Below are 14,226 nucleotides of genomic sequence, written 5' to 3'. Positions count from 1 at the left end.
AAGCCGAGAAGATTCCACTGGGGACGACGTTCCGTGTTTCACGCCTGCTTTCAGCAGAGAATGTTATCGCGCCATTAAAAAAAGCTTTGCTGTCAAAGCTATTCGTGCTCGTCCGCTTGTTTCACGCTGAGACGATCATTTTAGAATTCAACGTCTTGCCTCAAACTCAACCTTGTCAGCGCCTCAGGAGTTTGCCTATTGGCTGGTCATGCGGCCAACCCACAGCGGAGCTGATGAACAGCCAAGAACGGTCCCTCCATCCGTGTCCCTGGAGGCCTTCCTGGGCTGCCATCCTCACTGCTCCTAGGACGGGCCCAGGGACCCCCGAGAGTCTTCTTTGTGTCTACACAAAACTCGTTATCCCTCCTCCGTGGGTAGTCCAGCTGGACGGGTCCTCCATGGATGCTCACCTGAGCGCCCCAGGAGCCTGCACGGCCCTCAGCCTCCAGCCGGGCTCCTAGAAAGTAAGATAATGGAACCCCCCCCTCCGGTCCCTAACGAGGACAGAAGTCAGTGCCCCCCCGGCCCCCTCCCCCCCGGCTCTTCTGTCCTTCCCTCCCGCCAGCCCTGCGTGACGCGACGCCTCGTCTAGGCCAAACTCTCTTCCTGGCTGAATCGCCGCCGTCACTCTGCTTCCAGACTGGCTCCTTCCAAGTCTGAAGCCCGACTTCATTCTTTACCCCAAGAGACACAAGTGTCCCCCCTCATCAGCACACCTGGCTCCCAGGAAGTCAAAGAGGCAACCCCAAAAGGTGGCTCTCACAGCCAAGACGGAGTGCAGCTTGGAGCAGTCTGGTTTGTATGTTCTTTTTAACCCTGAAACGTCCAGTGGCTGCTTCTGCTAATTATAAACGAAGGCAAGTTATGGGGGGCAGCCGGGCGGCTCAGTGGATGGAGAGCCAGGCCTAGAGATGGGCGGTCCTGGGTTCAAATCTGACCTCAGACACTTCCCAGCTGGGTGACCCTGGGCAAGTCACTTGACCCCCATGGCCCACCCTTACCACTCTTCTACCAAGGAGCCAATACCCAGTATTGATTCTAAGACAGAAGGGGAGGGTTTAAAAAATAAATAAATAAAATAAAGGCTAAGTTATTTCCATTTACATAGTTACAGTCTCTTTATAAGAACCAAAAATGTGCCTCTCTCCTACCTATTGCTTCCTTTTGAAGGTCGTGGCATCGGTTGAGCAAGCCTACTCCTTGCTGGCCTATCGCCTGAATCTGTTGTGATTTCAACAAAGCCGCATCTGACACTAACTTCAGACTTCTCACTTCTTCCTCTAGGCGGTCCTTATCTCGCTGAACTGAGGATAAAGTTTTATTCAGCTTAGTCATTTCTGTAAAGAAAAAAAAATCAGTATTAATTGGCACATAGGACTGAATGCTGAAACATTTCTCTACAAACTCTACTTGGTTGATTGTAAAATTTTGGTTAGGTGGCTCAGTGGATAGAGCCAGGACTGGAGATGGAAGGTCCTGGGTTCAAATTTGACCTCAGACAGTTCCTAGCTGTGTGACTCTGGGCAAGTCACTTAACCCCAATGGCCCAGCCCTTACCTTCTGCCTTGGAAGCAATACACGCTATGATTCTAAGATGGAAGATGAGGGCTAAAAAAAGAATATTTGTTTTCCTAAAAAATAATCAGGACAAAAGGTCCCTGTCCCAAAGATGATTATTATTTACATAGATTATTATTAAATGCCTCTGGAGTATGCTTATTACATGTTGACATTCTTGAGGAAATAGAATGTCCATAATTTTCTACAATTTAAATTGCCTTCCTAGATTTGGGGCTCATAAAAGTACATATAAATAAATATCCCTTTGATAGGCTAGAGGACAGATGAAGATGTTGCTAATGGGATAATAATAATAAATGTCATACGATTTATAAAATGGAGAGAAAGCTGTAAGTTCCTGTCTGTGGTTCCTATAGTCTCGGTCAAAAGGGATCAGGGAAAACATTCCAAAATGACCTAAGAACTTACTTCCAGAAATAAGGAAGTGAATTTCTCTCTGATCTGCCCTCCTCTGGGGCACTGGGTTCAGTTCTGGCCACCACAGTTTAAGAAGGATGATGACAAACATCAAGAGGAGGGCAGCCAGCATGGTGAAGGGCTTTGAGCCTTTGCTATCTGAAGTTTGGTTTAAGGCAAAGAGGCAAAGAAACAAATTGAGGTTTGAGGTCAGGAAAATCTCCCTAACAGTAGGAGCTGCCTGAAGGGGAAAGGGCTGCCATGAACGGTGGGGGGCTTGCTCGCCTTTGAGATTTCGAGAAGATGGAGGAGCACTTGGAGAGGATGAAAATAATGGAGTTTCCTTTCAAATTTAAACCAGAGAGGAAGATCATGGAGGCTCCTTCCAGCTCTTGAATTCTGCACTTGGATGCTGACAATACTGTGTCAGAGAGAAGAATTTAATACAAGTACTAACCACCTTTTCATTCTTGCAGTACTAAGTGTTGAGTCAAATCGGTAGTAGTGCTCAATTCCGTAGAATGACACAATTCTTGATTATAATAACATCAAACTTTTTCTAAAAGCAACTTAACATGTCAATTAGGATTCTTGGACAATCGAATAGACCCGTTTTATAAAGACTGATCGATCCTGGAAGCAAACTCAGTCTAGACCTGTGATGGCAAACCTATGGCACACGGGTCAGCACTGGCACACGTAGCCATTTTTGATGACACGCGACTGCATACAGAGGACGGGGCCACATGCCGAGGATGAAACATTTGCTGTCATGTAGTGTAGACACTTCTGTGCACGACAGATGACAATTCTACTCATTAATTTACATATTTTGGTTTATTAAATACGGTTATATATGACAATTATACATTTTTGTTATTTAAACTATAAATATCACAAAACTATGTTTTTTTTCCTCAAAGTGACACCCCACCCAAGTTATGCTCGATTTTGGGGCGAATTTTGACACACCGAGCTCAAAAGGTTGCCCATCACTGATCTAGATGATGACAATTCACTCAACAACCTGGCCCCGCTTTATTCTGTTGACGCCTGCTGTCCACACTGGTTGTATTTGCTGCCATACCAGAGGCAGTGTAGTGTGTAAATCTTGCGTGCTTTTCGTGGGTGCAAGCTAGAAGTTGCCCAGTTAGAACACAGAGCCGGGCATGAGACAGGCTTGCGCCCATGAAAAACATGGCTGCAAGACTGACACACTACCGCAGCCACAGGAGGCGAATCGGGGGCCACAAGCAATCACAGGACGAAAACAGTTTGGGCGGGAGGAAACGGGGGAACGGGGTGGAACCAGCATGTGATTGGAGCAGCAGCAGTGAAAGCTGAGAGTAAGACCAGAGTTTAGAAACCGTGTACAGCTGGCCAAACAGTCCAGGAATACGGAACAACGTAAGGCGGCAGGGCTTTGCCTAGTTAGAAAATGATTTGTGGGAAAAGAGCGGGAAGAAATGAGAGGAATGAGGTTAGGTCCCATTTTTTCAACCTGCGTTCAAGAAGACCCAGAGATCCAAATGGTAGGAGCCAAAAAGGTAAAGGTAAATTGACTCCAATTATCTTATACATTGAAAAATTACAGAAAGCACTAATTAATGCCATGAAAACCACTAATTTAGGCTAAGCCACACAATTTCAGAAAGACTGTACTTTGTTCTTAAAATAAATATTAAGGAAAAGAAAGCTGGCATTTCTTTGTAACTAAAATTTCTTCTGAGTTTTTAAAAAGGTATAAGTGGGGGGAGCGATAAATGCAGCTGCTCTTGGCTGAATAAACTGTACTGTACCCTAACAATGTCTATCTATGTATAAGTCAGAATGACACTAACGAGGATAGAGGGCACACGCTGATATGTATTTATCATTTGGTAAAATAACACTAGTGGGTTTGCATGCTGACTCTGTAAATGTACACTGCTATCAGTCACTAAAATAACTCCTATGTCAGTGTGACTTTCTATCTGACATTAGAAGGAAAGGAATCGAACGCAAATTTAGGTCTATTTTATTCTCACACATGGAAAACTACTGTAAGATCTCAATGGAGATTCAAGGAATGAGTTCTGGCATTTCTGTCACTAGCCCAAGATGAAGGTGGTGAGGCCAGAGGTGAAGGTGAAGACACTTCCTCTCCACAGTGTCCTTGACCTGGGGGGGATTATCAATGTATAAACAGTGGTGCCTATTCATTTGATTGCTTTAGTTTAGTGTAGGAAGACAGACACATTTCTGCCTTTCTTATAGAAAAATGGGCTCCTTGATGACCTTTCAGTGCTGGAGATGATCATCACCTTTAATGTCTACTTTTTACTAATGCCGATCTACTTCTTCTCCAAAAGCCAATTCCCACCTATCCATTCCATCTCATGCCAAGTGACTCTTGACTGTCTATGTCCTCCCAGAAATTTTTCATGGAGGATCCTCCCAATGTGCTGGAGGCCTCTCTCTAGAATTCTGTAGGCTTCCTTGGTATAAGCATCATACTAAGATTGCTTCTTTGCCTCCTCTGTTCACACTATGTGACCTTTTTTTTTACCCCCATCAGAAAAGCTGACACTAAATTCTTATTTGCAGAGGCAGCTATACCAAGCGTTTAACCTTGCTGCTTTTCAACCAATCCATCAACATCAATGAAGTGCCTATTATGTATTAGGCACTGTGCTAAATACTGGGGATACTAAAAGAAGCAAAAGAATGTTCCTGCCCTCAAAGAGTTTACAATCTAAAGAGGGAGACAACATGCAAACAAATCTATACAAAAGCAAGTCATGTAGAGGAAAAGTAGCAAAGAATTAACAGAAGGAAGGCCCTAGAATTAAGAGGGATTGGGAAAGGCTCTCTGCAAAAGACAGGATTTTAGCTGGGACTTAAAGGAAACTTGGGAGGTTAATTTGAGGAGGAAGGAGAGCACTCAAGGATGGAAAGGAGCTAGGAAAACTGCCAAGAACCAAGACATGGAGCATCTTGTTCATGGAACAGACCCATGCCATTGGATTGAAGACCATATATCAGGAAGTAAGATGAAAGAAGAAGACATAGAAAGGTAGGAATGAGCCAGGTTAGAAAGGGCTTTGAATGCCAAACAGAGCATTTTGTATTTGATCCTGGAGGTCATAGAAGCTGCTGGAGTTTATTGAGTAAGATGACATGATTGGACCTACATTTTTTGAAAATCACTTTGGTGGCTGAATGGAAGATGGAATGGAGTGGAAAGAGACTTGAGGCAAGCAGGCCCCCTAGAAGCTATTGCAAATCCAGAAGGATTTCTAGGTTGTGAGCCTGAGATCCTGGATGGTTGGTGTTACCCTACAGTCGTAGGGAAAGTAGAAGTGGGGAAAGGGTTGGGGGGTAAAATAGTGAGCTCTGTTTTGAACCTATCAAGTTTGAGACAACTGAAAGGTAGTTCAAAATGTGTTATGGGAGATCAGCAAAGAGTCTGATAGGTAGGTAGGTAGTTTTGATAGGTAGATTTGAGAAGTATTAGTATAGAGGTGATAATTACAATCCTGGGAGCTGCTGTCCGCAAATGAAGAAGTGTAGAGAGAAGTTCTAGGACAGAGCCCTGAGGGACGCCTACAGTTCAAGGGTGTGATCAGAGTGGTCTGATCTCCACATCCTGGAGGACCAGGAGAGGGGGGGGGGTCCCAAAAACCTAGAGAGAAGAGAATGTCAAGGAGGAGTAGCAACTGTGTCTAAGACTGCAGAGAGAGGTCAAGGAGAAAGAAGACTGAGAAAAGGTCACTAGATTTGGCAACTAAGAGACCACTGATCACTTTGGAGAGAGCAATGTGGATGGAAAGATAAGATTATAAGCCAGATTGTAAGGGGTTAAGAAGAGAGAAAACATTACGTGGCATAGTCATTGAAAACTGTCATCACCTACTTGTACCCACCATAGGAAGAGCCTTTTTGGTCATCTTGGATTCCACAGGGATCGTAATCTTACAAGAGTTGAAAACTTACAGTACCACCCCAAGAGCAAATGTACTAAAAAGCTGAGCTTTGAGTTAATTATGATCCACAAATATAATTGAATACTAGCTGCTATGTAAGAAACAATGACCATGAAGAACTCCTAGAAATATAAGAAAATTTAAATGAACTAATGCAGAAGGAAGAAAGTAGGACCAGGAAAGCAATGTGCCCAAAGAATATAACTAATCTCTGATAGGGGTCTGATATTTTACATATATATGTGTGTATGCATATATATTTAAACATATACATTCTAAAATATTTTATATACACAAAAATATATGACCAAGAGCCATTCCTAAAGAATATGTTGTCAAAGGATATGAATAAACAGTTCTCAAAGGAAAAATTTTAAACTATGAACAACCATATGGAAGATTGCTTCAATTCACTAATAATTAGGAAAATGCAAATTAAAATATCAAGGTTTCACTTTACCTTCAAAAAATTGGCAAAGATGACACATAAGGTAGAAATAGTCAACATTGTGGATTGAGAGCCAGGCCTAGAGACAGGAGGTCCTGGGTTCAAATCCGGCCTCAGACACTTCCTAGCTGTGAGACCCTGGGCAAGTCACTTGACCCCCATTGCCTAGCCTGTAACAAATAAAATTAATATAGAAGGATATACATAAAAGATATTAGGGTTTAAAAAAATTTTTTTTAAAAAGAAATGGTTAACATTGGAGAGACAGGCAAACTAATATGCTGCTAAAAGAGATTTGATCCAACCATAATGCAAGACCATTAGGAATTAGATTTTTTTTTTAAACCCTTGTACTTCGGTGTATTGTCTCATAGGTGGAAGAGTGGGAAGGGTGGGCCATGGGGGTCAAGTGACTTGCCCAGGGTCACACAGCTGGGAAGTGGCTGAGGCCGGGTTTGAACCTAGGACCTCCTGTCTCTAGGCCTGACTCTCACTCCACTGAGCTACCCAGCTGCCCCCTAGGAATTAGATTTGAAAAAGTAATCTGTCCCTGGATTCAGAGTCCACCAGAAGACACATATCCCAAGGAAGCCAAAGAAAAAAAGAAATGTTCCATGAAAACCAGAATCTTCATACCAACCCTTTCTGAATTAGCAAGTAACTGGAACTAAAGCATATGCCTAGTGATTTAAAAATGGCAAAACAAATGGCAGTAGATGAATGAAATGGAATATTATTATTGATGTGTAAGAAATTATGAATGTGAAGAATTTAGAAATGCTAATGTGGACTGATAGTGAAGCAGGCAGACAAAGGAAAACAATATACAGAATGATCACAATGACTTAAAAATAAAGAACAAAAAAGCTCAAATTGGACACTTATTAGAATGCCTGTACTTTGCTCCAAAGAACAATTGAGAAATTACATTTCTTTTCCCTCTTTTGCAGAGGTGAGGGACATAATTGTGGAATACTAGATATACTGTCAGACCCAGCTGATGTATTGAAGTTTTTTTTTTTTCCCTTTCTTTTAAAAAAAAAAATCCTTACCTTCTATCTTAGAACTGATACTGAGTACCGGTTCCAAGGCAGAAGAATGATAAGGGCTAGGCAACTGATGTTGAGTGACTTGCCCAGGGTCACACAGCTAGGAAGTGTCTGAGGCCAGATTTGAACTCAGGATTTCCCATCTCTAGGCTTGGCTCTCAATCCACTGAGCCACCTAGCTGCCTTCTGATATATTGGTTTTGGAGATCTACTTTTTCTCTTTCTTTTTAGATCTTTCATACAAATGTTGACTCGTTGGATTGGAGAGGAAGGAGAAATATATTTGGAAATGAAGGTGATGCAAAAACAGAAGATAATTTTAAAAAAAGGTTTTAAGACTTTTTCAAAAATGTGCATTGATGTGATGCCCTGTGTGCTGAACCTTGAGTGCTTGCCTACCCTGCCCTGCCTGCATCTACTCCATTGGTCTCGTGGTGATTATCTGCTCTTCGAAATGAAACAATGCCACAGGCTCTGCTCCTGCATTCTGGTTCCTCCTCTTGTCCTGTGGTTCTATTCAAAATCTGTTTCTAAAATGTCAGGCTTTTGTCTTGTTCAGCCTTTTAACATTATCAGACTAAACACAACTGTTTTAAGCAAATACTAGTCTTTTCTTCACAGCAGCAAACAAAAAAATATTCTTCAAATAAATTCTGCTTTTGTCTTCTGCTTACAAATTGTTCATTTTGCTCTGTGCCCTTTCCATCTTTCCCCAGGCCAGCCCTCCTCCATTCAAAGTCATCCTTCACACGGGTGCCAGATTATTTTTCCTAAATACTGCTCAGTGCCATTCCTCTTACTCAGAAATCTTCAGTGGTTCCCCACTGGCCATTTCCTAAAGCCTATCTTCCCAAGGCTGGAAGTGAGCACCTTCCATACTCTTGGTTCCAGACTCCTTTTCTGAACTTGTTTTTTTTTCTGGCAATTTGACATCATAGTCAAACTGGACTAGATGTCATTTTCCAAGCTCCTCTCTTCCATTCTCCTACTCCTCTGTCATTGCTCAAGCCCCTCATTTGACCCAGTCTAACTTTGGTCTACCCTACTTTGTTCCCCTCTTCAAAGCTCAACCCCAGTGCCACCTCCTTTGATCCCCTTGGTCAGAAATGATCTCTCTCTCTCTCTCTCTCTCTCTCTCTCTCTCTCTCTCTCTCTCTCTCTCTCTCTCTCTTTCTCTCTCTGTCTCTTTCTATCTCTGTTGGTCTTTTTCTATCTCCATCTCTCTGTCTCAGAAAGAGCTCTGTCTGTCTCTCTCTGTGTCTCTGTGGATCTCTGTCTCCTCTCCAATCTCTCTCCTACACCTCACTTAAAGTTCTTTGTAATTCTACCTCACATAACAGTTATTGATTTGGGTGTAGGCCTTTCCATCCTACTAGATTGTAAGCTTCTTGAGCACTGAGACCATATATTATTCCTCTTTCTGTCTCCCCACTAAGTACAGAGTATAGGACTTTCTAAAGAGTAAGAGTTTAATATTTACTAAACAAATGAATGAATCTTCAGCAATGCATCTGATTAGATTAGGGGAATCTAAAGTAAGAACATTAATCCTAGATCCTAAAATTTTTCCCAATTAGGTAGACATTAATTTCTGGAGTATCCCAAGGCCCATCATCTGAGATATTTAATTTAGTCTAGTTAAACCACTAAGAACTTAGTTTAATGAATCATTGTAACTGCATTTAATTAATCTCTCTAGTCAACTTTTGATAGTTGGGATTCCATGAAAAATATAATCTGCGTTTGTGATATTTACATTGGGGCCCTTTATCTCTTATTGAGTATTAGTTTAGAATTTGGTTGTAAAAACACAAGTCAACCATTAATTTGGCATTGAGGAAGGAGGAAAGGAAATATTGATTACACATAAACAAGTATACTTTAGAACAAATATATAATGTCTTTTACACTCGTACCTATGAGCATTCCAACTTATAAAAATTTTTTAAGGTAAACTAGTATAATTAAAAAGAAATTCTTCATAAAATAATTCACCAAAAAATATCTCTGAAGACTATTTGGGTGGGACATTTATCTAATTAGATTTAGAGACATCAGACGTGTATAAAGTCTTTTTGTAAGTATCTACTGGATACGGTGAGGAATCCTCAACAACTGGAGCAGACCACATCCTTTACTCATTGCTTATTGACTATCACATTCTCCTCAAAAGTTGATATTCCAAATATGCTCTCTCTTCAAGCTTCTACCTCCCCCAACCCCTTCAATCTCAGCATAGGTCCTCTCACTTTACAGAGCAAATCAGAGACATGAAGAACCTTCTTAACTGCTCTACTATACACTCAAGTTTTCAACAAATCTCAATAAATCATCAGTCTACTTGCCTGTCTTCTCCTCCTTGGCCTTGGAAGAATGGGGGCCTTTCCACATTGTCATGGTTAAGCCCTCTAGAAACATCGTCAATGCCCTCCCCTACAGTTTCCAATCACTCAACTAATCCATTTTTCATGCATCTTTAGTTTCTCCTTCTGTGTTTTCTCATCTCCTTCACGTTCCCCATTACAGAGATATATATTTAAATGCATGTGGGTATGTATGAGTGTACATACACATAGTCCTCTCCATACTAGTCTACATTCAAGAGGCTGCCATATTTGTTTCCCATATTCCCATACTCCTCACTGCCAACCTTCCAGAAGGTGCTATCTGGTTTCTGTCCTTTCCCCTCTCAAGAAAAGTTCCTCTCCAAGACCACAAATGACCTCAGCATTAAGCCCGATGACCTTTTTATCTATTCTGATACTACTTGAGTTCCCTGAAGGATCTGCCACCACTGAGTACTTCTTCACATCTTCTTTGAGAGAGAAGAAGAAAAGACAGGAGGGGAGAGGAGAGGAAAGGGTTAGAAGGAACGAAAGAGGAGATTGTTCTTTGTTATCATCATCCAAAACTCATAAGGGAAAGTGGGGGGGGAGGGGAAGAAAAGATTCTTATTATCATGATAAAAAAATTTATATTATCACTGCAATGTGCTGGCTTTAGGAGCTAAAGAATTCTTTTTTTTTTTTTTTTCATCCTTACCTTCTTTCTTGGTAACAATTCTAAGACAGAAGTGCAAAGGCTAGGTAATTGGGGCTAAGTGAGTCGACCAGGGTTCCACAGCTAGGATATGTCAGACACCAGATTTGAGCCCAGGTCCTCCTGACCCCAGGACTCTATCCATTCTGCCACACCACCTAGATGGCTCTAGAATTCTTAAAATGAAGTGCTTGAAACCATTCTGAGACTAGAAAAACTAAGTATTTAAGTTTTTTGCCAACAAAGGCAGCATGATGGTTTAATCTACTCATAAAGGACAAGAATAGAAGAACATGGAGGAAGGGGTGTGTAGAGTTGTATACACACATATATGCAGATATCTATATCACATTTGATTCTTACCAACGTTAAGTGAAATGGTTATTGTCATTCTTATGCTTCCCATTTTAAAGATGAAGAAAATGAAACTGAGAAGTGGAAGGTCTTCCTAAGGTCCTTTGACCAGGAGCTGCTGGAGGAAGCCAAGAGACCCGTCCTTCTAGCCTAATTCTAACCAATAAAGCAGAAATTAAAAAGAAGGGGCCTAGTCAGAACTGACTCTATTTTAGAATCTTTTTTTTTTTAAACCCTTGTACTTCGGTATATTGTCTCATAGGTGGAAGGGTGGTAAGGGTGGGCAATGGGGGTCTAGTGACTTGCCCAGGGTCACACAGCTGGGAAGTGGCTGAGGCTGGGTTTGAACCTAGGACCTCCTGTCTCTAGGCCTGACTCTCACTCCACTGAGCTACCCAGCTGCCCCCTTTAGAATCTTTTTTGAGAGAGAAGAAGAAAAGACAGGAGGGGAAAAGAGAGGAAAGGGTTAGAAGAAAGGAAAGAGGAGATTGTCATCATCCAAAGCACAGAAAGGCAAGGAATCTCCGGGTGTCCCTAGAGCATAGCAACTCGGGCACACAGTAGGTGCCTAACAAATACTTTTTGGCTGATTAAGTCAGCATCTAAAAAAGCCCTTGATAGGCTAAAATTAGAGACATTGGGAGGCCCAAATGGGAAAATGAATATAAATAAAGCATGCCTTCTATATAAAGCAGCAGCAGTAGTACTAGTAGTAATAGTTGTTGTTGTTGCTATTATTAACATTTTATTTAGCCTCCAGTCTCCCGTCCTCATTCCCTGACCTTTTTGTTACCCTCCTGCTGGCTTAGGCAGTGTTTGCATAGCAACACAGGGATGTGCTGGGAAATATTTAACAACTGGGCTCTGGGAGAAAAAAACCAACATGCCCACACCCCTTGGAGTTTAATCTCTATTATTCACACTATTTAAAATGTCTAGACGATTCACCAAACAATAAATCAAGCCTTGATGGGTAGTGATTGAGTTTCTGAGGTGTAAATGGTCAGGAGTTGGTTAGAGCAGACTCCAACACCCCCCACCCCCCACCCCCGACTAGAACTCTGGAATGAATCGAAGATAAAATTGGATACGAATGAATGTATTTCATAGAGAACTTTCAACCCACAAAAATGGAAAGTACAAGACAGAAGGCACATCCTCACACAGCAATTCATCTGAAAAATATAGGGGGGTTTCTTGATCTACAGGAGCCCCAAAGCTAATGTGGTCTTGAGCCATGTTGAAGTATCAGGAAATCTTGGGCCAGCTATACTCTGCCCCAGTCAGACTGCATGTGGAACGCTATGGTCTGTTCTGGCCACCACATCTTGGTGCAGTCCCACCTTTGTGGCTCCCACCTTCTGCCCTTCAAGTCAGACTCAATGGTTAGGCCCCCAGAAGGCAGCTACCACACCAGGCTCAAAGGCACTCTGTGGGTTCACACTCCTAAAATTATAACTTATGAGCCCCCCCCCCTACCCTGCCCAGTTGGCTTACATTTAATAGTTAACCAACAGATCCACTTAGCTGAAAGCAAAAGCATTGACTAAAATGGCGTCAAGTTGGGGCCCATTGCCCTACAAATACCCACAGCATCTGTGGGAAGAAGGGGAACTCACTGAAAGCTCACTGGTGAGGCACACTGATAGGGAAAATGGAGCCCAAACTCGTGCCTCCAGCACTACAGAGCCCCAGGGATGTCCCCTTTCCTTCTTGGGACAGGCACATGTTAACCTCCCTCTTCCCTCCTCAGAGCACACACTTACTCATCTGGGGAGGTCACTCAGCTGTAATCCCCAAGCTTGGCCCTCTAGAGTGTCCACAAGAGGACAAGCAGAGGAATAAAGGGCATAGAAAGGGTACCATATGCCATATGAGGACTGGTTGAAGGGACTGGAGCTATTCATCCCAGACACAGAAAGACTCAGAGGACCCAAGATGGTGACCTTCCGTTATCTGATGAGCGATCACCTGGAACAGGGATTACACTTGACATGTTTGGCCCCCAAGAACAGATCAAAGAGTAATGGGTGGAAGTTGCAGAGAGGAAAAGGTAAGCTTCCCTTAAGGACAATGTTCTAACAGTGGGGTTATTCCATTGTGAAAAGAGCTGCTTTGGGAGATGGTGAGACCCCTCTAGCCGAGGTTAGAGGACCATTTGTTGGGTAGATTGCAGGGAGAGTTGTCAGCTATAGGTTGGAACAAATGGCAGCTGAAGTCCCTTCAAACTCCGGCATTCTCTGATAGGACAGAACCAACCTGAAGCCTAAACTTACTAAGTAAGGTGATAATGAAAGGGCACCAAGCCTGGATAAGCCCTATGGAAGGCACCTGAAAGAACTGAGAAATATGATCATTAAGCCACAATAAACGAGTGTGGGGGAGAAGTTTAGACTGAAGAAGACCCAACATGGTCCTGATTCTCAAAAAATGGTAGAGCTGGGGGAGAAGGAGGGAAGCAGAGTCTGAAAACTACAGGGCAGTGAGTTTGACTTTGATTCTTGGCAAAATTCTAGACTCTCTTATTAAAAGGCTGGTAAATGATGATCAGGAGGCCACAATCCCAAGGAACTGGCACAGCTAGGCTAAATTCATTTCCTTTATTGACAGGGTAATTAGACTGGCATAACTGAGGAATCACAGAACTAAGGGTCACTTAAAAGGTCAATCAAACCTTTAGCCAGATATCTTCTGCTTTTTTTGTGGGCAAGATGGTGAGACGTGGGCTTTATGACAGGACAGATTAGGTGGATTAAAAACGAGTTGAACAACCAGACTCATAATTCTGGGAATGATGTCACCCTGCAGGGAAGTCTTTAGGAGATCAACCCAGAAATCTGTCTTTGGCTTTGGCTCAGTGCTGTTTAAAAGTTTGATTCAGCATTTGGATGAAGACATGATTATCAAATCTTCAGGTGACACCAAGTTGAGTGGGATAGCTAACATACATATATATCATATACAATATATATATATACACACATATGTATATAATAATAATCCCACTCAATATACTGAACTAATATCCCACTAAAATACTGAGTGACACTCAGGATTCCCCCAAACTCCCCAAATAATTTTTAAAAAAGATGTTAATAGTCAAGAAAACTGGGCTATATCAAAAAAGGGGTGGGGGGAACTCCAATGCTTTGTCTCAAAAAATCAACCTTATCAGGTGTAAGATGGAGGAGATGTGGCCAGGCAAAAGTCCTTGTGGGAAAAATGTGGCATTGTAAATAAGAATCGCTGGCATTCGTGAAATTCTTTACAAAATGCAGTGGGTTTCACATTCTTAAATTCACTTAAACCTCATAAGAAAGCTAGGAGATAGGCACATCTATTATTCACATTTTGTAGATAAAGAAGGTAGGGCACAGAGATAAAATGACTTGTC

General features: G+C 42.2%; 1 protein-coding gene across 1 annotated transcript in view; it reads right to left on the bottom strand.

Annotated features, from left to right (window-relative positions):
* LEKR1 (leucine, glutamate and lysine rich 1) overlaps positions 1-14,226 on the bottom strand; it is a 159,921-nt gene that overhangs the window by 65,429 nt on the left and 80,266 nt on the right. Inside the window, exon 4 of the mRNA XM_044669532.1 lies at positions 1,152-1,337. Within this exon, the coding sequence (XP_044525467.1) occupies positions 1,152-1,337 (186 nt within the window). The remainder of the gene's footprint in view (positions 1-1,151; positions 1,338-14,226) is intronic.

The sequence above is a fragment of the Gracilinanus agilis genome, chromosome 3 (assembly GCF_016433145.1).
Source record: "Gracilinanus agilis isolate LMUSP501 chromosome 3, AgileGrace, whole genome shotgun sequence".
Taxonomy (NCBI): Eukaryota; Metazoa; Chordata; class Mammalia; order Didelphimorphia; family Didelphidae; genus Gracilinanus; species Gracilinanus agilis.
This window is presented reverse-complemented; position numbering and strand designations above follow the sequence as displayed.